At 46.2% G+C, this 24,607-nt stretch overlaps 7 protein-coding genes across 7 annotated transcripts; 4 read left to right on the top strand and 3 right to left on the bottom strand.

Moving 5' to 3' along the window:
- Positions 1 to 822: 822 nt before the first annotated feature.
- Positions 823 to 3,738, top strand: JR316_0012125 (Elongation factor G, mitochondrial; the record flags this gene model as incomplete). Its single annotated transcript, XM_047897760.1, has 10 exons — positions 823 to 1,107; positions 1,245 to 1,407; positions 1,458 to 1,546; positions 1,595 to 1,827; positions 1,880 to 2,402; positions 2,477 to 2,575; positions 2,631 to 2,774; positions 2,833 to 3,352; positions 3,418 to 3,587; positions 3,658 to 3,738. 10 exons carry the CDS (start codon positions 823 to 825, stop codon positions 3,736 to 3,738), a joined length of 2,307 nt encoding a protein of 768 aa, XP_047742649.1.
- Positions 3,739 to 4,076: 338 nt separating this feature from the next.
- JR316_0012124 (GTPase-activating protein S13) lies at positions 4,077 to 5,350 on the top strand (the record flags this gene model as incomplete). The annotated part of the gene is made up of 6 exons (XM_047897759.1): positions 4,077 to 4,079; positions 4,130 to 4,186; positions 4,239 to 4,360; positions 4,413 to 4,582; positions 4,637 to 4,726; positions 4,773 to 5,350. The coding sequence occupies 6 exons, from the start codon at positions 4,077 to 4,079 to the stop codon at positions 5,348 to 5,350; spliced, it is 1,020 nt and encodes a 339-aa protein (XP_047742648.1).
- A 982-nt stretch (positions 5,351 to 6,332) lies between these two features.
- Positions 6,333 to 7,764, top strand: JR316_0012123 (uncharacterized protein; the record flags this gene model as incomplete). The annotated part of the gene is made up of 5 exons (XM_047897758.1): positions 6,333 to 6,449; positions 6,509 to 6,606; positions 6,673 to 6,716; positions 6,776 to 7,220; positions 7,287 to 7,764. 5 exons carry the CDS (start codon positions 6,333 to 6,335, stop codon positions 7,762 to 7,764), a joined length of 1,182 nt encoding a protein of 393 aa, XP_047742647.1.
- A 131-nt stretch (positions 7,765 to 7,895) lies between these two features.
- JR316_0012122 (uncharacterized protein) lies at positions 7,896 to 14,099 on the bottom strand (the record flags this gene model as incomplete). Its single annotated transcript, XM_047897757.1, has 7 exons — positions 7,896 to 8,878; positions 8,938 to 10,402; positions 10,457 to 10,615; positions 11,079 to 11,095; positions 11,152 to 11,312; positions 11,370 to 11,962; positions 12,018 to 14,099. The coding sequence occupies 7 exons, from the start codon at positions 14,097 to 14,099 to the stop codon at positions 7,896 to 7,898; spliced, it is 5,460 nt and encodes a 1,819-aa protein (XP_047742646.1).
- Positions 14,100 to 17,592: 3,493 nt separating this feature from the next.
- On the bottom strand, positions 17,593 to 18,467 carry JR316_0012121 (Peroxiredoxin-2; the record flags this gene model as incomplete). Its single annotated transcript, XM_047897756.1, has 5 exons — positions 17,593 to 17,760; positions 17,810 to 18,149; positions 18,203 to 18,226; positions 18,285 to 18,308; positions 18,367 to 18,467. 5 exons carry the CDS (start codon positions 18,465 to 18,467, stop codon positions 17,593 to 17,595), a joined length of 657 nt encoding a protein of 218 aa, XP_047742645.1.
- A 349-nt stretch (positions 18,468 to 18,816) lies between these two features.
- JR316_0012120 (Aryl-alcohol dehydrogenase [NADP(+)]) lies at positions 18,817 to 20,213 on the bottom strand (the record flags this gene model as incomplete). Its single annotated transcript, XM_047897755.1, has 7 exons — positions 18,817 to 18,927; positions 18,980 to 19,155; positions 19,211 to 19,402; positions 19,460 to 19,610; positions 19,666 to 19,890; positions 19,953 to 20,034; positions 20,092 to 20,213. 7 exons carry the CDS (start codon positions 20,211 to 20,213, stop codon positions 18,817 to 18,819), a joined length of 1,059 nt encoding a protein of 352 aa, XP_047742644.1.
- A 1,441-nt stretch (positions 20,214 to 21,654) lies between these two features.
- JR316_0012119 (uncharacterized protein) lies at positions 21,655 to 23,379 on the top strand (the record flags this gene model as incomplete). The annotated part of the gene is made up of 3 exons (XM_047897754.1): positions 21,655 to 21,727; positions 21,801 to 22,993; positions 23,056 to 23,379. 3 exons carry the CDS (start codon positions 21,655 to 21,657, stop codon positions 23,377 to 23,379), a joined length of 1,590 nt encoding a protein of 529 aa, XP_047742643.1.
- Positions 23,380 to 24,607: the final 1,228 nt, after the last annotated feature.

Raw genomic sequence — 24,607 nt, 5'->3', positions numbered from 1 at the left:
CCAAACACTGGTAAAGAAAAGGGAGAGGAGGGTGGGATCAAAATTTTTTCTGAGAAGATTTTGAGATTCGAGGATGAAAGACAGAGAGAGCGAAATCTCTTGGAGGCGAGAAAAAAAACCGAGAGATGAAAAGATGGGACATTCTCGAGCCGGTCTAATAGGACTGTGCCAGATTGAAGAAGAACCTTGGAGTTTGGTAACCTTCATGTTATAAGAAAGGGCAATCGTTATCTGTCAGAGTTATTGATGAAGATCAGCGAAGATCTCAGGGGAAATTCCTTTATCTCGCTGTTATCTTTATGTTGAACAAGTTGAGCGGGCCGCGGATGTCAAAACACAGGTGGCAGAGACATACATTCAATCTCGATGAATATCTGTTATGAGTCGTGGGGCCCTCTAATCCCAGGTTTGCAGTGGTTGTGCAGGGTGCTGAAGCATACCATATAGTCAAGCGCTTCATCTTTTTTGTCTAGTTTTCTCAGAAGCGGCGAGAGAAGCACCTTGGAGATTTTCGGGAAGGTTTTCACTGTACCACACGCTGTCGAGTCCTCATCGTCAGGATATATTGACCAAAACCAGTGTTATATCACTAGCTGTTCGCCTCAAGTAACCTGAAACTGATGATTTCTGGTCAACCATTGAGATTTGAGGTCGTTTGAGAGGAATATCGAGGAAATATCACATAGCTTTGGTCAACCGCGCTGAGCTCGTTGCAGCGCGGCGACTCTCGTGTAGCTTACATAACATGCCGGCTAATTACCCCACTGTCGTGTCCAAAATTTATCTTACCTGCAATTCTCATCTTCGTTCTGAACTGCAACGATGATACTCTCGCGGACATGGGCACCTGCGTGCTCGACGCGAGGTCTGCCATTGTCCAGTTGGTTTGCTGCATGTCGGGCAGCGTCGACGGCAGCGGCACTCAAACCTGAACCCGAACCAATAAATGACGAGGCACCCACCGTCCGATACACCCTCACAGAACAGGACAAGAAGAGGCTCGCGTTCCAGAGGAACATCGGTGTCTCAGCGCACATTGACTCGGGAAAGACTACGCTGACGGAGCGTATTCTGTTCTACACCGGGCGTATTCGGGAAATTCATGAGGTTCGCCATATATGACTGCTAGCGGCCTGTGGTCGAGTGTCGAGTGACTAGCACCTTTGGGCATGATGCCTGAGGTTCGTTTTCACCTCGATCTCAGGCGTTGGCTATTTGCTTTGAGTGACTCACTGTCATTTTAGGTTCGAGGGCGCGACTCCGTGGGAGCCAAGATGGACAGCATGGACTTGGAAAGAGAGAAGGGTATCACCATTCAGAGTGCTGCTACTTTCTGCGACTGGGAAGCTACGGACTTGGGCAAGGGAACAAAGCAAAAATACGCTATTAACATTATTGATACACCAGGTGAGCCAAGACTATTCCATCAACTAAAATCCATCTCATGTTGTATTCAGGACACGTCGATTTCACTATTGAAGTAGAAAGGGCACTACGAGTCTTGGACGGAGCTGTTTTGGTACTTTGCGCGGTAGCCGGTGTTCAGGTGGGTTTCGTTGAATATGTGAAAAAATGTAAAATTGACTTTGTCCAGAGTCAAACTACGACCGTTGACAGGCAAATGAGGCGGTATAATGTTCCTCGGATTTCTTTTGTGAACAAAATGGATAGACCTGGTGCAAATCCCTGGAGGATTGTTACACAGATCCGGACTAAGCTTCGCATGGCTGCTGCTGCTGTTCAGGTGCCCATAGGTGTCGAGGACGAATTCAAAGGCGTCGTCGACCTCGTCCACTGGAAAGCTATCTACAACCAAGGTGTCAAGGGGTATACTTTTTTATCTTCTCAATTGTGATAATCAATGTTAATTCCGGTTCAGAGTCGACGTTGTTGTCTCGGACGAAATTCCTGCTGATTTATTGGAAATGGCCCAGGCCAAACGCGCGGAACTGATCGAACAACTCGCCGAGGTCGACGAGACGATTGGCGAAATTGTGCTTATGGACGAGACACCTACCAACCAGGACATCGCTGATGCCATTCGTCGGGCTACTATTTCACTGAAGTTTTCACCTGTCTTCATGGGATCTGCTATTAAGAACACCGGTGTGCAGCCCCTGCTTGATGGCGTGTGTAGCTACCTCCCCAATCCTTCTGAGTCGGAGATTTTGGCACACGATACCGAGCTTCCTCCTTCTGCACCTCAAGTTGCATTACAGCCCGCGGCGAGTGCTCCTTTGGTTGGATTGGCGTTCAAGCTGGAGGAAGGTCGTTTTGGACAGCTGACCTACATGCGTGTGTATCAAGGAACGTTGAAAAAGTCTATGCAACTCTTCAACGCGCGCACTGGTAAGAAGGTCAAAGTACCCCGTTTGGTTCGTATGCATAGTAACGAAATGGAGGTATGTCTTTATGATTTTTTTTTATCTAGCATAACCGTCGCCCTGATAAATGCTCCAAATGCTCCTTTTTGTAGGATGTCGATCAAATTGGTCCTGGAGAGATTTGCGCTATGTTCGGTGTCGAATGTTCATCTGGAGATACTTTCACGGATGGTTCTACCAGCTTCTCTATGGTGAGTTTTCTATCATCGCACTCATGTTCTATCCAATTGACGGTTTTACGCTTAGACATCCATGTATGTCCCGGAACCTGTCATCTCCCTTTCCATCAAACCGAAGGGTCTCGAAACACCCAACTTTTCTCGTGCGCTTAATCGTTTCCAGAAGGAGGACCCTACATTCAAGGTCCATGTTGACCATGAAAGCAAAGAGGTGCGTAGACACTCATATTGACAATATCGTAAAGTTCACTAAGTATATGCGCTCATAGACCATCATTTCTGGTATGGGAGAACTGCACCTCGAGATCTACGTTGAGCGTATGAGGCGTGAATATAACGTTGACTGCATTACCGGCAAACCCCGCGTCGCGTTCCGCGAGACGATCACAGACCGCGCGGAGTTCACGTACACACACAAGAAGCAAACCGGAGGAGCAGGTCAATACGCAAAGGTCATCGGTCACATCGAGCCCATGGAGCTCGACCCCGAGACTGGCAAGGATGTCGGTTTCGAGTCTGTCGTTATGGGTGGAAATGTGCCTTCGAATTACATCCCTGCTGTGGAGAAGGGCTTCTACGAGGCGCTGGAGAAGGGATCGCTCTCTGGTAACCCGATCACTGGATGCCGTCTTGTTCTGAAGGATGGTGCCTTCCACACTGTCGATTCCTCCGAGTTGGCCTTCCGTCTCGCTACGATTGGAGCGTTCCGTGAGGTTTATAGGAACGCGAAACCGGTTATCTTGGAGCCTATTATGACCGTTGAGGTCGTTGCACCCGTTGAATTCCAGAGTGCGTTGTCTGACTCTGAATTGCTACATATTGTTGCTGATCAATCTCCTTGCCGTAATTCTTAGGTCAAGTCATCGGTGGTTTGAACACCCGTCGCGGTACCATTGTGGACAGTGAAGTCCGCGATGACGAGTTCACTGCTATTGCGGAGGTCGCGCTCAATGATATGTTCGGGTATTCCAACCAGCTCCGCGGTTCTACCCAAGGCAAAGGAGAGTTCAGCATGGAGTACAAGGTGCGTCATTTTCTTTTTGGTCTGTAAAAAACGCCCAATGTCTAATTTTTTTTTGTTTCTTCGTATTTAGCACCATATGCCCGTGCTTCCTAACGTACAAAAAGAGTTGGAGGAAGAGTATCGCAAGACTCTTCCTGCTGCTAAAAAGTAGAGAATTTGCTAGACGTCAACACTAACAAATGGCCTAAGGATCTCGGATTACTTAAATAATTGCTGGAGTATAGATATATGTTGTATCTCATAATATTCCCCATCGCATATTAAACCTCTCAAATATCCACATCTCGCTTGGTTGTCTGACTGATATTATAAGTCTCGTTTTCAGTCTTTCTTGACTGTAGTGCGGTTTTAGCCCTTTGCAATTGGTAATTAGTGGATACTGTGACTACATCACGTGGTTATGAACATGTAACATGTCACATCCACGTCGACGACGACGAAATACAATGTCCAAAGGTTTACATTCTGCAACGACATACATTCAACAAAATGGTAAGTTACATAAAATCTCAGTATGAGTGGCTAATCAAAGCGTTTTATAGGCTTCCGCTATGGTTTCGGACTCCGTACCCATCGAGACGGCTCATGAGGATATGATCGTACGAACTACTTCTTATTCTATGGGACATACGTGTTGATGAAAGTATTCAGCATGACGCGCAGTTGGATTACTACGGAAAGAGGCTGGCAACCTGCTCTTCTGACCGCACCGTCAAAGTGTTTGATGTTGTGGACGGGGAGACACGCTCGTCGGCGGGACATACGCTGAAGGGGTACGCGACTGCGTTTTGTTGCAAGCTGAACAGCTGCTTACGGGAATTTTAGGCACACAGGTCCTGTTTGGCAAGTCGCGTGGGCGCACCCAAAATATGGCCATATTCTTGCCTCGAGCTCTTACGATGGCAAAGTGCTCATTTGGAAGGAGCAGCAATCACAAGGAAACACCGCAGGCGGTTGGATCAAAATCAAGGAGCATACGCTGCATACTGCCTCAGGTGCGCGTTTATCTTTCTTCGAAATAAATTCGAGATGGTAATAGATTTGAGAAGTCAACTCCGTTTCTTGGGCACCTCATGAGCTCGGGGCAATCCTTGCTTGTGCCTCTTCCGATGGCAAAGTTTCCGTTCTGACATTCAAAAGTGCGTTTCTATTTTTGACGCTAAAAGCTTTTCTAACATATCGCAGATGACGGTCAGTGGGATGCCGACATCTTTACCGGTCACGCTATTGGCTGCAACTCTGTTTCCTGGGCACCAGCTGTCCTTCCTGGTTCACTCATTACCCCCCAACAAGCCCCCGCTCCAGGTCAAGCGCCCGCAAATCCCTTTTCGGTAAAACGCTTCGCCAGCGCGGGGTGCGACAACCTTGTTAAGATCTGGGGCTACAGGGAAGATTCGCAGTCGTGGGTCGAAGAAGACACCCTCGAGGGGCACACCGACTGGGTGCGCGACGTCGCATGGGCACCCAATATCGGTCTTCCTCGCAGCTACATAGCGACAGCGTCGCAGGACAAGAGTGTGCTGATTTGGACCAAGGACTCGCCGACATCGCCCTGGGTTAAGACTGCGCTGGACCCATCGTCGACGATTGTATCCCCTACCGGTGCGCCTCCTCCGCCTGGCAAGTTCCCTGATGTGGTCTGGCGCGTGTCATGGAGCCTTGCTGGTAACCTACTTGCTGTCAGCTGCGGAGACGGCAAAGTCACTCTCTGGAAGGAGAACTTGAAGGGCGTTTGGGAGTGTGTCAGTGATATGAATAGCTAAATCGGCCCTCTTTTTTCTCTAGAATACCATGTTTTTATTTCTCGCCTTTCTTCTACGAACGTGATAACAGCAGTGGGAAGATTCATCGAACAGGCAAAATCCGAGAACCGCATCAGGTTTCACCGTTTCATCCAACACATCCAAATATAATTTGGCACTGGATTTCAACCCCTGATTATCTTAATCCTCGTCGAATTTATAACGTAACTTTTCTTTCAAACAGCACTCGAATCCCTACAGCCATTACTAGAAGGTCAGAAACAATTTAGCCAACCACGATGAGCGCGAGCGTGACACCGCAAAGCTTTCCAAACATTCCGGCCCAGTACATCTTTCTTTCTTTGTCGACTCTCAGAGTCGGGCCGGCTCTGATAGCACTTCAACCGAAAACGATCGCTATCTTGGGTCTTGAGGTTCGATCTGTCCTTTTGGCATCTGATGTATGTATACTCTTTCGGCTTGTTTTTTTGGTTAGGCTGTGAGTCCATATCTTGATTATCTATAGAAGATACTGATGTAGCTTTCTCCTCACCGACAAACGCGAATCTACTTTAGCAACGACTGTTCTCCTTAACTTTGCGTATGAAACGTTCTTAATTTGTCATGGATAGTATTCTATCTCGACTCAGGTCTTCCACTGTTCTCGTACTAAGACAGGAAGGGATTATTTCTGTGGACAACTCCAACTAACTACTTTAGCCGGGCTATTGTAAGAACCTTGATGAATTACTGCACTACCAGGTTTATTTTTTATTTCCAGTGCAAGAATGATATCTACGTTATTGAAGACAAATGCACAGGATTGCATGCTTGTGATGACTAGACCGTTCTGTGCACCCGGTCTCAACACAGCCGCAGACGGCCAGACAGTTTATAAAGAGCAAATAGCAAAAGTTCGCTGAGTCTGATTGTCTCCGTTCTCGTGGATTCTCTCTCCTTCTCCCTCTCTCCTTCTCCCGACCAGACAATCCTACATCCGACCATGATCGCTCGTGCTGGTTCTGCCGCACGTGTCGCTCTGCCCACTTCTTTTGTTGATGATCCTGTTACTGCATACGAGCTAGCTATTGCCACTTACTTTGCGATTGGATCATTCAGTGTAAGTCAGATCATCATTTAACCCAACTACCTTGATCCAAATTCTGTATGTCTATCCAGGTTTTTGTCTGGGATTCCTTCTACAATCTGGAGCATGATATTCGACTTCTTCGGACACATGGGAGGAGCCTTCCGTCAGCTATCTACTTTACTTCAAGGTAAGTGTTGGACCGTCTTAGGACCGTCTTATCGTATCGAGTGACTCTTTGTTGAATCTTTTGTAGGGTGTCGACATGGGTGTTCGCCATCCTTGAAACCATCCGCCTAAGTAGGTCATATTTCTACCAATTTTAATGAATAAATCATTTACACATGAAACGTATAAAGCGGTCCCTATTAAAAACTGTCAACATTATCACGTTTCTACCCTCATTTTTTATAATCTCTTTATTGCAGCTACAACCCTCCTCTCTTACTTTCGAGTCTGTGCAATATGGAATGGAAACACGACCGCTAGATTCCTATTTGCCTTATTTTGGCTGTGTGGCGTAGCCGGAAGCCTGACAACCGCAACTGGGGTCATGTCCCAACACATCAGTAATTCACCCTATTGTACAGAGATTGTTGTTGGCCAGTACGTTTCGGCGGCCGTCCTCGGGCCCATGATCAACCATTTAGCCGTATTCTTAGCAATCACCTATGGAGTTTGTAAGATATGTGCAGATAACCACGACAAACTCACATTTCGAGCGGGATATCGGGTTTTTGTCCTTGGCGAGTCTCTCCCGACCTTCTCCAAAGCCATCTTGCAAGCCTGCCAATTATGTTACTTGTCAGTTTTTCTAAGATTTACTCTATGCTGGTCAGTATCATAACTCACTGCACCTTCTTTACCCAGAGTTGCTACAGTTGCAGGCATAATAACCGTCGTATGGTTCTACGTCTTTGCGCACAACTATAGCTATCGCATCGCCATGTTCGTCCCATACGCTGTGACTGTGAACATCATGTTCAGCTGGGTGTTTAGACGCGCTAAGCTGGGTATGTGCGTTGCCGCTCATGGCGCGGGGCCAATGATCAAAAGCAAAGTGGCCACTGTGGCTGCAACAGTCCCAGGCGCCCGTCCAGATGCTATGGAGATGCATCCCGACTTCATATCAGCTACGGATGCCGACGCGAGCTCAGTTGCTGGTGGTAAACGGAACTATGGAGGTGGCAGTAGTGGCAGCGGCGGGACCAAACGCAGTGGAACACCAAGCTCGCACTTGGAGATTGAGGTGAACCGAGTGGTTGAGTATAAGCATGACTACGTCGACGTTGAGGTGGGGAAAGGGATTGACCCAATTGATATCACATTCAATACATTTACTTTGTGAACCGAAGAAAAATGTTCTATCACGAGAAAAAGGATGTAAGTCTGGAAAATATTTTACTGAAGTGTTTTGCATGGCGCTGCACTGACAGCAAACAAATCGGCAAACCTATGCGAAATATATCATATTGAATATTATACAAAGTCGTGTGCATTGGGATTCATTTGGATCTTGGTTTCATTGGCAAAAGGGATCGTGTTTCCGTTTCGACTGTATGGTCCATGTTGGTGAGTAGTACCCTCTTCATTTTGGTCAGGTATTTTTGAGGCTATCACAGTGTGGGCGTCTTCGTCAGCCACCCTTGCATCGCCGTATCTGCCAGCTGACTCGTCAATAGGTACCATTGGTTTATCACGTAGACGCGCCCGTAGAGTACCTGCCGACGAGGACACGAGCGCTCGTAGGAGGCTGACAGGGTTATTGGTATTGACACCTAAACCTGTAGTTGTTTCTGCAAAGGTGTTGACCAGTTTTCCCATTTTAAACTTGGGACGATGCAAGCGACCAGCCATGGCAACTTGGAGCTTGACTGATAGGGGTACTCGACAATTTGAAGTACGCCCATCGAGAAAAGCCCACCATTGGGGACAGAACCTTTCTGATTGCTGTTTGAAAGATGCCTTGTAGTAGAACATGTCTCTACCCTTGAATTGGTCATGAAGATGAGGTTCGATTATACCCACATCGAGAGTTTTCTTTTTATATGCAAGCAGTACATTAGAGAGGTCGCGGATTGATGTAAGGAGACGATTATATCCTGGATCCTGACTATCTTGGCTCAGCATCAGGCAATAAAAACACCTGATAAAGATTGCTGCTGTGTAAAAGAGATACAGAGTTTCTTGCTGGCTGTCAAAAAGTACAGAACGCCCCAGCGAGGTCGATATCGACTTCAAGACAAGTGACATCGCCTTAATTCTTTTCGTACGGTCCTGGGTGTCGGTGGCGTCGATGTAGGGTGCGATGGCAATGTATGCGTGTACGCTCGCAGTCTCCAGAAACTTGACAGTGCTTTCGTGTCCATGTAGGCATACTGTATGACCTGGATGCTGGCCATGCGATTTGGCAGCGTGTTCGAAAAACTCGATAAGCATGAAACTGTACTGGGGGAAAAACACTATAAAACAGAAATTAATACGATTTCATTACTGTCTCATTGAATCCACAGATACACACTTTTAAACTCTGACACCTTGTTGCCCTGTTGGGCATAATTTAAGTGATCGAATAAACCAATATCTCCTCTCAGGTATCCAGGTAGCTTTGGGGGACCTTTGGGGTTTGATATTACATCGGGTAGAAGGACCGTGTGTTTTTGGTACAGTGCTTTAGCCAGGCGTATCATAAGCTCCGCCCGGTGGTTCACCAGTGTCCGTGAATAATTTTTAATGATGTGATCCACAAACATGAACAAGTTTTGGTGGTGCAGAATGTCGTTGTTAACATCGAATGTTGCAAGGTAGTGAATTCGTTCGAAGTCAATGAAGTATTGAGGATTAGGAGGACAAAATAAATGTTCATTTGCGTTACCAGGCTTGCATATCAGTGTATGGAAATATCTGTTTCTCTGCACAACCTGTTCAAAGCGCCTATGGATTTCCTCATCAGTATTTTCTTTCAAGGATTGGTCCCTTCGTAGGAAAGCTCGCGAGAGGTCGTTGAAGCAGTGATAGGCCGTCGACAGGAGTTCTTCGGTGTGTGTTACAGTACCGTCGCCTATGGATTTCCGAAGCATCTGAGTAATGTCGAAGAGAGGAAGTGGTGAATGCGTTTCGGCATAGTCAACATTGATGTCTTCATCTTGTGAGAGATATAGTTCTTGACACACATCTCTAACTGAGAGCCACGTCATGTCAGAGTCTATCCAGCTGTCCATAGACCATGTGCAGGATAAATACTGAACAAGGCGAGCCTTCTTTGTTTTTGACGACCAGGATTGGTTGAAACAAGAAGATCCAACGAGGTGCGAAAGCAGAAATCTCCAAGTTTGCAGGATAGCAAAAAAACCAGCAACAAAGGCAGCAGACTGAGGTGACTTGTAAGGACACTGAGAAGGCGGTCTATGTTTCCGTTTGGAAACGAGAAACCAAAGCTGTAAAGCAAGATTTTGGTATGCGGGCATGAAGGTGGTAACCAGAAGGAAGAGGAGAGTGACACCGACTGCAATTGCAGCGATTACCAGCACTGTGTTATTACCCAACGCGTGCAGAAAGTCAAGTATTCCTGCAAAAAACAATACTAGGGCAGCTTGAAGCAGGAGGGGAAGCACAGTGAAGATTTTCGAAACATGCCACTTCTCAATACCTTCCGCCCTCATGCGATATATGGCCAGAATATCTCGAGCCGAGCGCCCAGGGAAAGATTGATATTCCCGTAGCCATTGAAGAGATATTATTCCTACCAGTACGGTGGCAAGGCTGAGTATTAAACTCAGAAACCAGAACGCGTTGACCCGTACAGCCGAAGGGTCCGGAGAAAAGGAAGACGGCAACGAGAATGACATAGTGGAAAAATTCCCTGGACTGTCCAGGCGCGTCGCGATATGAGAAAGGAGCAAAATCATGTCAGCATTTGAGTCTCGTTGAAGATTTTTGTAGGATTCCACAACAAAAGCAGTTATAACCGCCGAAAACAGACCTGCCTGGATACAATGTATGTGCCATATTTCATCTAGATAGAGAGAAATAAAACCTACGAAGATCAATAAGTTTTGAACTTCGTCCTTCCAGGCGTTGCATCGTATATTTTCCTTTGCTATTAGAGGATCCAATATGACCTTCCAAGGGTCGCCTTCGGGTTTCTTCGGTGCTTCTTCAAACTCGTCGGTTAGCTCCCACTCCTTTGGCATGTCGCCCTATTTTATGAAGCGGTTGAGCATTGGTCTAGGAGAATTAGGGCCAGCAGTACCTCGAAGTAATCCGACTTCCCTTCAGACTGTTCCATTTCAATCTTTCAGATGAGCAGAGGCAATCAGTTCACCATAGATCCCTTCTATGATACGCCAAAACAGCCTTGTCGTCAACCTATCCCTCGTTAGTTTAGTTGGTTGGGGCTGGTTGGGGTTGGTTGAAAGATCTAGAAACGAATGACCGAACTGCCCGAACTTTCACAGGTGATGGATGACGTGAGGAACAAAGAAAGAAAAACACCTAATGTGGCTGCACGGGGTTCACCCCCTTGACCTTTTAGGTTGTTCAGGGCAAGAATTGGTGTACTTAAAAATTACATAACTTCCTTGGTCAATCTCAAGTAACAAGACGTCAAGAAGGAAAACGTAAAAAAAGAAATATTTATCAACTATTCTGTCATGAAAAGACAGAAGCAACCTCCAGCCCTAACCGAATTGTATGGGTTAGCACAGTCCCATGTGAATAAAGGGCACCCATCTACGGAACGATACGGTTTGTGCACGCAATTCGGTGACTGCAATATGAAGCGCATATGCGGACTTTGTCACATCAGGTATATGAATCTTCTCTCCACCAGGGCCACGGAAAAGTTCACGATAAAATGCGCCGGCAACAGTGGGACCATCTTCATCCCTCATCATCCTACATTATGATAAAAGATTAGAACTTTCCGACATTTCGATCTGTCATAGAGCTGACCACATTGTTGCAACTACCCGCCTGAAGCCGCAGAATAACAAACTTGCGGCTATGCTCATGGCTTCGTCTGGCAGCTGTACGTCGCCCGTAGCGGTTTCACAAGCAGAAAGAAAAGCAAGCGCGCCATGCGATACCTTTTCCTTCATGATTCTAGAAATGCTGAGTTGTCCATCATTGAGTTTAAGCCAGCTGTTCAATGGATTCAATGGATCCTGATAGCCATGGCATGCGAAGTGAGCTATTGAGACATCTGAGAGGCGAGAAACGACAGTTTCCACATTGGCCGGCGAACCAGGGGTGCCCATCGAAATTAAAGCACAATCAGGGACATGTTCCCGAATGTTTTGCAACTCCGAATTCGTAGACGGGAGATCTTGAGATTGTATGATAGCCATCATTTTAAACGTTCGAGAGGTCGGCGGAGAAGATTCAGCAAGGAGTATGCCTATGGTTGGAGTATACGAAGAAATGATGTATTCCGAGGCGCAATCGATAGCGGAATTGCAATTGCTGTAGATACCCGCAGCGTGCATAGGAAGAAAAGTGAAGTATCCAGTAGGACACCAATACAAGGTTGAGGGTTTGCGCGAGTTCTTCTGATACATGTTCAGCGAACGAATTGGAGCGCGAAAATGACATAGGGCTAACCTTGATATCAAGATAGTTGATAATTGGCTTTACTATTTCCTCCCAAAGAATGCTTAGGATAAACCTGAAGATACTATCGGAATCACTTCGTTCCTGATAACTTATCCCTCGTCCAGTTCCAAAAATACTAGTAATCACGCGATAGCTTTTTTCAACCACAGACCGATTTGTCGAAGACGTAAATGCCATCTGTAGAGTTTGAATGAGTACCTCAAGGACATAATTGGGCAACCTCGGAAGAGGGATATGATGGATGTGTTTAGACGTTAAGATCAGACAGTGACTTTCTTGCGGATTAGAAATAAGAAGAGCAATGGGTTCTTTGTATGCAGCAGCTTGGAGTGTAGACAAGTGCGGCGGGAGTAGGAAGTTTTCATATCCTTGCAACTTCCGGACTTTTACAAGAATTTCTTCCCATTCTTCACTGAGGCGATTGAGGCGAGACGACTCTTCGTCAATAGACAAACGAGTATAATTGTCCATGAGCGGAGCGGAAATATTCCGCTGGGAACCCATCTCAAGTTCTCGAGCAATAAACTGTAACCTGTCTGCAAATGCCGAAGATTCCGAGCCACTGCTACGAAGTTGGTCAAAAGGAGACCGGAGAGCGAGGGCCTGTGCCCAAAAGATGCTTCTTCCTGCTTCTAGAAACTCGATAGCCTTAGAAAGGTCTCCGGCGAGGACTGCGCAGTTAGATGCGTCCCTGGCTAAGCCATCCGTCCCGGAAAGTAAAGCATTGCGACGGAGCTCGACAGTTAACGACAAAGCAGCTACTGGCCGTAAAACCTGGAGGGCAACTCCAAAAGCAGTGATTAATGAAGCATGACAATGTTTCTTCGCGTACGATATCCACATTTTGCAGATGAAAAAAGAGGTGGACGGAGGTTGGAAACGATACTGAGCGGCAGTGGACAACAACAATATTGCGTGTTCAAAATCTTGTCTTCTTCCCTTTTCTTCAAAGTAAATGTACAACAAAATGGCTAAATTAGTGAGAGACGCTGATCTATCGGGATGGGGTGATGCTCGAAGTTCAAGAGCCTCTCTATGCATAGACATCGCTTCATTGAAATCGCTTTCCCGACGTTGTCGATCGTATTGAGTAGTCAGTGCACTTGCCAGGTTGTTGAGAGACGTGGATCTATTTGGATGGGGAAATGGTCGGAGGGCAAGAGTCTCCCTATACATGTCAATCGATGTATCAAGGTCATCGTTCTGGCCGCCTTCGTTAAATCGGGTCCTTAGTGCGCATGCCAAGTTGTTCAGAGACGTGGATCGATCAGGATGAGGTGACGGACACAGTTCGAGGGCTGTCCTATGCATCAAAATCGCATCATTAAGGTCGCATTTCTGATGATAGTGGTTGAATCGCGTCAGCAGTGCACCTGCCAAATTATTCAAGGATGCATATTGATCGGGATGAGGTGTTGGTCGTAATTCAAGAGCACACTTATGCATAAGTATCGCTTCGTCCAAATCGCTTTTCTGACCGTCTTTTTCAAACCGGGTCCAAAGAACGCTTGCGAGATTGCTGAGAGATGCGGATCGTTCAGAATGGGGCAATGGTCGCAGCTCAAGCGCCTTCCTGTGCATGGAAATTGCCTCGTCAAGATCTCTTTTTTTACCGCCTTGCTCAAATCGAGTCCACAGCGCACAGGCCAAATTGTTAAAAGATGCAGGTCGATTGGGATGGGCCGATGGCAACAGCTCAAGGATCTCCCTCTGCATAGAGATTGCCTCGTCAAGGTCGCTTTGCTGACCGCTGTACTCAAATTTGGTCAGCAGCGCACCTGCCAGATTATCCAGAGATGCGGACCGATAGGGATGGGGTGAGGGTAAAAGTTCAAGAGCCTGGCGGTGCAAGTAAATGGCTTCATCAAGGTCGCATTTTTGGCCTACACGATTACTTCGGATCTTCAGAGAACCTGCTAGATTGTAGAGAGTTGTGGATCGGTCGGGATGATGTGATGGTAAAAGTTCAAGTGCTCGCCGGTACATGCATATTGTTTTGTCCAGGTCGCTTTTCTGACCGCTTCGTTCAAATCGCGAGTACAGTAAAGCCGCTAGATTGTTGAGTTGCATTGCTTGATAAAACTGGGCTGATGAGTTTTTTGATTAGGAATTCGCGCGAGAAGGTGCATTAAGGACATTATGCTGACCGCCTTGCACAAAACGGGTGTGTGCATTCGCCTCATTGTCGCAGGAATGTGAAACCGAGGTGTTTTTCATGATGATTATGACCGTTAAAAACTTGAGGGCCTGTATCAAGGGTGTACCTAGGGAAATACCCGTCACTAATCCAGGGAAGCTGTGTAATTGCCAGAATACGCACCCAAAGAAGGCTGTGTTAGGTGGCAGTTCTACGAGTCACCTTTTAGCAAGGCTGTTCTTCAACTTCAACCAAAGCGATAGATGAAAGCCAGAATGCCGGGCCCCTCATGAAAAGTATTGCAGATTTTGACACCCTGCCCTCTGCTTCATTCCTACCCCTGAAGTGGATGTGCTAAAAGTCGTTATTCTGATTGCCTTTCAAAATGTGGGTCTGACTGAGCATTCACTAGACGTTTTGGAGACAGTGATGCCGCCGATTGAGGAATCAGAAGTCGGATATCTGTCGTAGCATTGCGCGATCTGTGTGTTTTCCTCGGTTGTAAACCACCTAAAAGGTTGGTACTGACGGTGTACCTGGGAAATACCTTTTGTGAGCCCGGTGAATGCTGTGCAATAGCCAGAATACGCACCTAAAATAATTGTTCACGGTGCTACTATTTGGAATGCCAGTTACACAAGTCAACCTCTTCTTCGTCATCGCCAACCAGGGCCATGGACAAAAGCCAGGCCAGTAGTGGCACACCATCACCTATAGTAGCCAGGATGATATATCATTCCTGGGCAGTTGCCCAAGGTAGGGTATATATCCTGGCGGGCAGTTTCCCAACTGCCCAAATTGATGTATCACCCCGGCGACTTGGTCACATGACTATGAGAATAAATGTGAAATAACAAAATGTCAAATGCCGGGTTCGAACCAGCAGCATTCTAAATCAATCACATATTAACGCACAATTAACATAGCAGCTATGCTACAAAGACACGGATTAGCTTGGTTTAGGGTTAGGGATTAGGGCTTAGGGCTTAGGGTTTAGGGCTTAGGGTTAGAGATTAGGGTTGGTTGGGATATTTGATGTACCATGTAAATAGCTGTTAGGTTTGGTTAGGGTTTAGAGGTTTAGGGTTGGGTGGATAAGTTCATTTTGTTAGTTAGGAGGTTAGGGTTGGGTATAAGGTGTATAATATCTGGAGCATCCCTTACAGCGTTGTGGTGTAGTTGGTATAGTGTTGCTATGCTTGATGTGTTCAGGGTTCGAATCCCTTACATGGAATTTTATTATTTCGTGTTTATTCTCATAGTCATGTGACCAAGTCGTCGGGGTGATACATCAATTTGGGCAGTTGGGAAACTGCCCGCCAGGATATATACCCTACCTTGGGCAACTGCCGGGAGTGAAACATTAAAGTAGCTTACATGGCTGACACCATAAGCAATACGAATTCCACATTCTTGCATTTTGACTGGCATAATTGCACTTGAGTTCGGCTCTGTATTTCATCCTCTTCACATGTACTCAAAAACGGGCCAAAGAAGGTTAAAGATAGTCAAGGGTTTTCACGGCGGATATCACAAAGTTGAAAATACGTACAACACTCGGTTGGATGTAAACAAACAAGCACAAATATGTATGTGTGGCTGATCTTGCGATCAGCCAATGGACTTTAGCGAAAATGATCCATTATTCCGACACACAATCATCACCGTAATTCACTCCCTTGCACAGTGCTAGTGTTTATCTCAACCGACTGCCCCATTTTTCACATAATAATCACTATCATTTATTTCACTAATTTTCTGCTTTGACATGATTGGGAGTGCAATATATTATATGTCTCAACCAAGTACGAGCGGGAGTCCAACGGATAAGCCATTTGTCATGTTTCTGACTGTCTCTATATGGAACCAAATTTATCTAGGCACTCTAAAATTGCTCTTTGTGCTATCGCAGTCGTTAAATTCCTATTACCTACTGTTAAATTGATCAATCCATAACTATAGATGATTCCGCTTTCCCACCCACCGTCCACCTGTTGTAGTTCGAGGAGTTTTTTAAAATCCGTACCGGAATTGATACGATAACGAGTGCAGCAAGGCACACGCATTGCTAGGGCTAAATGATCTGCAGGGGCACCAATGCGCTGACGGCAGCAATCTTTGAACGAATCCCCTATACGACATTCAAGAGAATGCGACTTTCTGCAACAAACGAGAAAGAAATTTAAAGCTTGAAATCTCTCAGCCGTCACGTCTGGAATGACCGTCCATGCCATGGATGCCATGGAGGTAGTATCGAGGTCAGCTCGAAATACTGTGTCTGTAAACTGTCCGCTTAACTTCTGGAAGAAGTCCTATTATGCCTCGTAGACAAGGTAATCAACCAGGGAAGGGTCCTGAGTGGCCTCTAGTATCGTCAACTGACAGAGATTTCCGTGAATGATGTGGCCAGTAGAGGCGTAGGAGTGGAGCTTTTTTGAATTGTTGATAAGATAAGTTTTAGCTCGGGCAACGGGATTGCCACATAGGTTCCTTATGGCTCATTCAACGTTGGAAAAAGCTGTCGTAAAGGACAGGCCTGATCCCAAAGGTACGGGAAGCGTCTCCCGAAAGACGTGTTTATAGAACGGCGTCTCAGGCTTACGATATTCAACAGAACCTGATATGAACACATCATCAAAGATCTCCCACTGATCAACTCCTGCATTTCGGACTATGGTCCACGAGTATTCAGACAGATTTGACATGGCATAAACCTTGCTCCCGGCTTTGAGGTATCGAATCAGATCGAACATTTCCTGTCGGAGGGAGAGCATTTTTATCGTGCTGAGCATAGCTAAACGAACATCCTCTATGTTTGCTTTGAACTCTTTGGCCAGAGCTGCATAAGCCTCCTCGTTTTTTGACGGTGGTTGTGTCGTAAATGAGGGCAAGGTCGGTAGCAGGCATTACTTGTTGACGATGGTGTATCAAAAAGTTGTCAAAATGAATATCTAACATTTGAGTAAGGCTTCTCACCGTAGCCGTATAATACGTCTTACAGCTATACAGCCGTAATTTACGGGTGTATAACAATGGTCTTTGAGATATCGTTTAGTTATCGGATACATACATACATTCAAGTTCGTTGAAGTTGAGATCATCGCAATCGGCACGATGCCAAATCATCCGAGCGGATCACTTTTTTAAATTAAAGGGGCTATGTGATTTATAATGATATTTTTAGTCACGACCGAGTCACGACCTCAAATTTTTTTTGATAACACCAGTCCGTGGACCGGTGGTGTGCCGAGTAATGATGCATTGCGTAGAAAATAAGTAAACAGGATATGTACAAGAAAAATGCAGGTAATTGATTATACGACAAAGTAGAGTTGGGACATTACAGCCCTGGAGCGATGCTAGGGGTTATAAAAGCAAGATATTGTTCCAAGATATAGGGTATGATTGGGTAGCAGACGCTTAGATTTACTCTACACGTGTTCGTTTCTTGGAAGAACCGTTGACTTCTCCGTTGGTATGGCCGTTGGTAGCCCCGTTGATGGTGGTGAAGTACTCGAGTTTGGCGTGAGGGTCGGCCTTGATAGTCTTGGAGCCCTCGACCCAGTTGGCGGGGCAAACTTCACCATGGGTGTCCTGATTACATGTAAGAAACATGGTAGAATAAAGAAAGCGGAGGGCATACCGTGAATTGGAAGGCCTTGATGAGACGGATGGTTTCATCGACAGAACGGCCGACAGGGAGATCGTTGACGGTGATCTGTCTAAGGGTACCTTTGGGGTCGATGATGAAGAGACCACGGAGAGCAATGCCTTCGTCTTCGATGAGGACGCCGTAGTCGCGCGAAATCTTCATGTTCCGGTCGGCGACGAGGGGAAGGTGGAGTTCAGGGCCGAGGCCACCCTCCTTGCGGGTCTGTGTGGACCAGGCGAAGTGGGAGAACTTGGAGTCGGTTGAGATTCCCAAAACGGTGGTGTTGAGCGCCTTGAATTGAGGAAGGGCATCGTTGAAAGCGAGGATTTCGCTGTGGAGTTGTCAGCTCTTATTCGGTTCGTATGCCACGTTGAAAAAACTTACGTTGGGCAGACAAAGGTGAAGTCCCTGGTGAAAGACATCAGCCGCTATTCTATGATACATCTAATGTTCTGTGATAACGCACATTGGGTAAAACAAGAGTACAACCCTACACCACGTCAACAGTCAGCAGCAATGCTTGAGTAACATGCGGTGCCCCAACGTACCATTGACCAAGGTATTGTTCCAAAGAAACATCGACAAAGAGACCCTCAACGACGGCCTCAGCCTTGAAGGAAGGTGCAGGGCGTTGAACAAGAGCAACCATTTTGAAGCTTTGAAGGACGAAAAAAGGGGGTGAAAAAGGATCCGTGAAAAAAGTCTGAGTGATCTAATTTAAATATTTATTCGACGCGTTCTTTGGCTTTATTTGCTTGTCTTGATCCCTTCCATTTTTGGATAACGTCCAGACTTTTTTTTTGGCCTGGGTCCACCGAATCCTAATAGCGCCAAATAGCATTTGTATATTCAATCGAACTCGTAAGACTCTCTGCACTGCTTCAATTACATCCAATATCCACCCAATGTCCAGGATACAGTTGTCCATTCTCTTCTCTGCTGTCGCGCTAGCACACGCTAGTCGTAATTCGGTTGCCTTGTGGCACTGGCTGAATTTTTCATACTTTTTCGTTTCCAGTACTTCTTGGCTTTGGACGGATTGGCTCTATTCGAATTTTATCCAGCTTTCCACTCGACAACCATAATCCATTGTATGTTACTCCGTTTCCCTGGCATGATCTGTTCAGCGTATCCACGGTCCATATCACGACAATGACTTACAATTAGATTCGTTGGAAAACCTGGGTCGAACTGGACAACATTTTCTATCCAAGAAATGTGCTCGTCCGAGAGTGAAATATCAAGGGCCTCGATATTCTGAAGTAAGTGCTCCACTTTACGACCTCCGATGATTGGGAACACGTGTGTTGTCTTCTGCATCACGTATGCAATTGCCACTGTTCATGGTACATGTCATCTTTTGCGCCCTAGTTTCTATGCAGCGAGACGCACCAGAAGTGATATGTTTGGCCCCGACTTCAGCGGCTACTTTTTCCAAAACTTGGCTCATCAGCGTCTCTTTTTCAGTACGTCGCCAAGCAGCACCACCCCGTCCGTTCTCGTTGGTTGCTGCCCGTCTCTCCTCTTCTGCGTCAGACCGAATTCTACCCCCGCATAGGACATTCCATGGGGCAAGAGCCATACCTATGTATCCATCATTGTCAGCGAGATTTGTTTATCAAGCATTTTGGCAGTCCCTACCTTGTGCTCTGGCCATGGGTATGATTTCGCGCTCGAAAGAGCGGTCCAATACGTTCCATGCTCCTTGATAGACTGAGAACGGCGTAAGTGCATGGTCTTTGGCGTACTGATTCGCCATAGAGACAACCCACGCCGGCGCATCAGATATTCCCTGTTATGGAACTATGAGTTCTGCGGTGCATACACCATTATTTGGGGTCACTTACGAGGTAGAGAACTTTGCGTTGGAGGATGAGCGTGTGGAGTGACTGCATGACTTCTTCAACGCTAGTGTCGTAGTCCCACCAGTGGACATACAGAAGGTCAATATAGTCGGTTCGAAGTCTCTCGAGGGAACCCTTTATTGAGGTATGAAGCGACTTGGCGTTTCCGCCCGCGAAAAGGATTCTATGCGGCTCCTCCCTCTTCATCAAGTGAAAGTTGTGGGCATACTAAAAAGAAAGAGGAGTCCCTTTTGTGAGCCATCAGTGTGCTCGCCAGTTTTATATTGTACCTTCGTGGCTATGAAAAGACGATCCCGGATTCCACGCTTTTCAGCCCATTCCCCAATTATTTCTTCGGAAGTGCCATCCTGACTAAAAAAACACGCGTCGTGGTTAGCTCTGCCTGGATAAACAGCGGGAGCTACGAACTAGAGATTAGCGGTGTCAATGAAGTTTCCTCCAGCGTCGTAGTAAGCATCAAGCAGCTTCATGCTGGACTCTTTGTTCATGGCTCCCATATATCCTTGCCATGTGGACTCTCCAATGCTCATAGCGCCGAGTTGGATGGAGAGACATGGACGCCGGCTTTGGGAGACAAGAGACGGTAGTGGGCGAGCCTGGATTCTGGTTCAGGGATTGGTGTAAAAAAAGACATGAGTGAAAGATAGTAGATTGAGCAGTAGATTCAAGCTAGCAGGATGTGGTGTTTTGGTGGTCGATTCTGAGAATCGCTCCTGGCGCTTTTTATACTGATTTTTCTCCAAATAAAAGGTCATGATTATGGTATCTGTGCTTCGTGAGCTTATACAACGGTATGATTGATAATTGAGCTCTCACATTTTGACTTGGAGTATCACGGCTTCAGCTGACGAGGTGTAGCGGCAGACCAATTTGCACTGTTAATTTAGACATCGTTTACGATAAGCATTTTATTGACGAGCGCCGATCGGCGTCATCGGCAATTTCTTGGTTGCGCGTTTTTGGCTTAATTTAGGACCCAACCCTCGACTACATGAGTTGCTTACACTGTGGATATAATGTCACTGTACCGTTTACGAACGTTGACAGTGTAAAAGCAGTTGGACACCGAATCCGGAGCAAATTTTTAGAAAGCTGTTGAATACCACTCCAATAATTTGTAGCGTAAATATACATGATTTTCTACCCATGATTGCCATACTATCAGGGAGAATACTCTACGCTCATGGGTAATTACACTGTGGGCCATGGTTGTTGTTTGTTCACTTCAGTGGTCATCGTCCGCAGTGTTACCTCTAGGCTCGGAACTTTGAACTGATTGCTCTATTGTTGGCTGCTCAGTTGCACCCTGTAGACTTTTGTAACACGAAATTATATAGAAGTAAAAACGCATCTTATTAAATTGAAATTTTTGTGATGCCTAGAAGGATTTCAGCGTCGCACAAAACTGTAGATTAAATGAACGTCCTCAAGAATCAAGATGATCAGGAGAACTCCGGCGGAGTACAAAATCGGAGTCAAAATTGCCGCAAAAAAATATACCCAGCTGACTAATCACCTTTTCGAAGTCCAAATGCCAAACGCAACTTGAAGTTTGAACATGACCACAACCGTGACGATGTGTAATCCTAAGACGGGTGACCCGACTGACTAGCGAGCCAACTCGTACTAAAAGCGTCGATGTTCTTGATGAGCGGGATGGGATTGCGCGCTGTAGGATGTCAAACGGATGGGTATCAGACTACAGTTTGTTATCTCCGCGTAACTTAAACTGACCTTACTACGATTAGATGAATGCTCATATGCGGCCGAGTGGCAGTGATTAGCACCTCTCAAAATACCCACCAATTGCATGTCAATTCCTTCGCCTTTTCAATCTTCAGAGTTCAGGCTTCGGGCCCGACGCCGAGGTGTTGAAGGTGCCCGTAGGCTCCTCTCTTTCTTCACTTACTACCTGATATCTCTCCAAGATTCATGACACGTGGGAACTGGATTCAAATTTTCTTTTAAACGATGATTGTAAGTGGAATCGGGTTCGGCAGTCCTTTCGACCCTCCCACTACGACGACCTGTGAAGCATACCTCAGTAAGTTATTTGAGCGTGAACAACACCCATTATAAATTGCACTGACTTACAGAATTTCGTACACCATTACCAGATATGGAAGTCCTAGTCGAAGACGTTCTGGATACCATCATCCAGTGCTGTCCAATTTACACAATCTCCATCATTTCCCGAGTCTCCTACTCGCTTCGTAGGCTTGCATTGCCTCATTTGCTGCACTCGGTATGCCTGGACAGAAGCCCCATGCAAGTTGTCGGATTCTTGAACTTTATACTCGACAATGGACCAGAGTCGTTCATGGATCCGGGTAAACATGTATTCGAGCTGGAATTCGTGGAGTCACCTGCTTTTAAAAGGCGCGTGCTTCACGATGGCGTGTATTTACTTACAACGAACGAGATATACCGACTATCGTCATGGGCTCCCATGCTGACGCAGGCCCTTATGCTTATGCCTAATCTTCGATCTTTCACTGTGAAAGGAAACACAGACGACATTGTTACGCACTCCCCAAGTTTTGGCCACATTCTGGGAAGCCTCTCCTCACTTACATCTCTCACTTTGTGGGGAGTAGGGTCTCAAACATCCCTTTCCTTCTGCGACCTAACGGGTAATGTGGAGACTACCGGTAGTTCCCTCCGCGAGTTGAAAATTGCAGGATCGTATGAGTATAGCGAAGAGCTCACAACTGTCTCCGAGGACGATGGAATAGGTAAGTTGTTAGCCAAACACAGCCATACTCTAAAGGAACTGTGTCTTGTCGCTCTTAATCTCATGGGTTTCCTGGCGAATCACAACATTAATCACGATCGTTCGAGCGGCTGTTCTGGAGTTGCGTTTCCTTTGGTGACCAAACTCACAATTGGCAATTGTTCGACCACTGTGGAATCTCTGGCGTGTGCATTTCCTATGCTACAAACTCTTTGTTTAGATTATGCCGAGTTCATTCACGTATACTCCAGTGGAGTTCCGAGAGACCCAGTTGCGTTCCCCAATTTGGCGTCGATTCAAGGGTGGTACAAGGACGTCTACGAAGTTTTGAGATGCAACAGATATCCGGAAAGCATGCGCCGGGTGGTAATATCGTATCCTTGGAGCAGTCGCGATGAGGTTGACACCTTCCCATTCGCAGTACCCAGTATGGCACTGCAGCTCCAAAGCTTTCACTTCATGATAAATGAAGAGAAACCCATATCTTGGTGGAAAGGGCTTTCCGAACACCTTTCCTCCTTAACTTATCTGAGCATCGTTATACACTCCAGCTCATACGATGACTGGAGGCTGATTGTGAGCGCCCTTTTTGATTTTTATGATGATAACCCATTTGGTAACCTGTATTTTTCTAACAGTGTTACGAGATCCCGGCGGCAATTTCGTCGATCCCAATACGTTACCTTTCAATCGTTATTGAGGAATACGAGGCGACTATGACGGACCCGGCATACGCAGAAGAGTCGTTGGCTCTCTCCTTCTCAAAGGAGATACCTGCATTACAGTACATGGACGTCCTTAGGCACAATCTCAGCGCGATGGGTGGTCCGAATGTTTCCCAGACAACATGGTGGACAATCGTTCGAGGGGACAACTCCAATGTTTCCGTAGAGCAGTTAGACTGGGAAGAGGGTAATAGGTTACGTGATTACTACGATTGGACCTTCAAGCTTGGCCAATAGTATGTAGTCGGTCATTGGGGTGTTTGGTTATATCAAAAAGGCCCTTACCTTCCCCACAGGTTTAATGCGATTCTTGTGCGGTCCCCCCTATCGGAATGCGTACAGTGCATTGAATTTAATACACACGAGATTGAAATTCAGAATAACCATATGTGCAGTCACAAAAAAGCTATGTGCCGTCAAATGTATATCACAGGTGGTACTGGTATGCTCTTATAACATTTACGCCTAGCCGGCGGGAGAGTTGCCATTGCTGTTGGGGTCATAGATATCAGCGACTGTCGCCAAAAAAAAGAAAAACAAGGCAGTGAGATAAAAACTTAAACTAGTACTTGTGTAAGCTTAAAGCTTTACTACACTGTACCGTTTTTGCTGTATATATGCTGTCCGTCATTAAGAAACATATCGTTTCTTAATTCGTTCTTTTAATTTACCGGTTTGAGTGTCACTGCTGTGTTCAGACTGAGAGAAGTGTTACAAATTACTCCATGGGCTGCATTTTTCACACATTGACAGCGGGCAAACTCTGTGGTAGCTGTGGATCAAATGATGCTTTTTGTATGACTCATGCATACAAACCCTCCAGCCCTGGGCTTGGGGCATATGTTATGGACTAAGCAGGGTGTCTGACAGCTATATACGATCACCGTGATGCAAGTCTAGAGAGGCTGCAAAACGTCTGTATGCGCACCGAACTTTGTGGGCCGTTATGGGCGCCTAAATATACTATCACAGACGTTCACATCATTGAGTCACTAGCATAATGGAAGACTTATTTTGAGCGCCTTGGAGCACAGGGAAGTACTTTTTTTGATTGATGCGCCCATAGAATCAGTTGTACCTTGTAAGGATCTGCGAAATTTAAACTATAAACATTCACCCCGCTACTAGGGCGGAATGACTCATTGTTTTCGGCTGGTATGACGGGACTTGTGGAGACATTTGACATCGTGAACTTAGAAACAAGTACATAAAGGCGATCTTACTCTCTATTCCGGAACTGTCATCCCCTCATCATCGTTCATTCCTATGACAGCGAAACTGGGTGGGCCCAAGCAGAGGAAAACCTCTGTACCTTCAGGTTGCGGCGGCCGTCTTCCGTATATGACGCCTTCCGCTAAAAGCATCAAGCTAGTGAGGACCATTCCTACTGAAATTTGGATTAATATATTTCTCCTGGCTTTGGAGAATAGTATATCCCTCGAGGATCCGTTTCCCCCGATATTCG

This window comes from Psilocybe cubensis, chromosome 12, assembly GCF_017499595.1.
Source record: "Psilocybe cubensis strain MGC-MH-2018 chromosome 12, whole genome shotgun sequence".
Classification (NCBI taxonomy): domain Eukaryota; kingdom Fungi; phylum Basidiomycota; class Agaricomycetes; order Agaricales; family Agrocybaceae; genus Psilocybe; species Psilocybe cubensis.
Note: the sequence above shows the minus strand (reverse complement) of the source record. Positions and strands in the feature narration are given on the sequence as shown.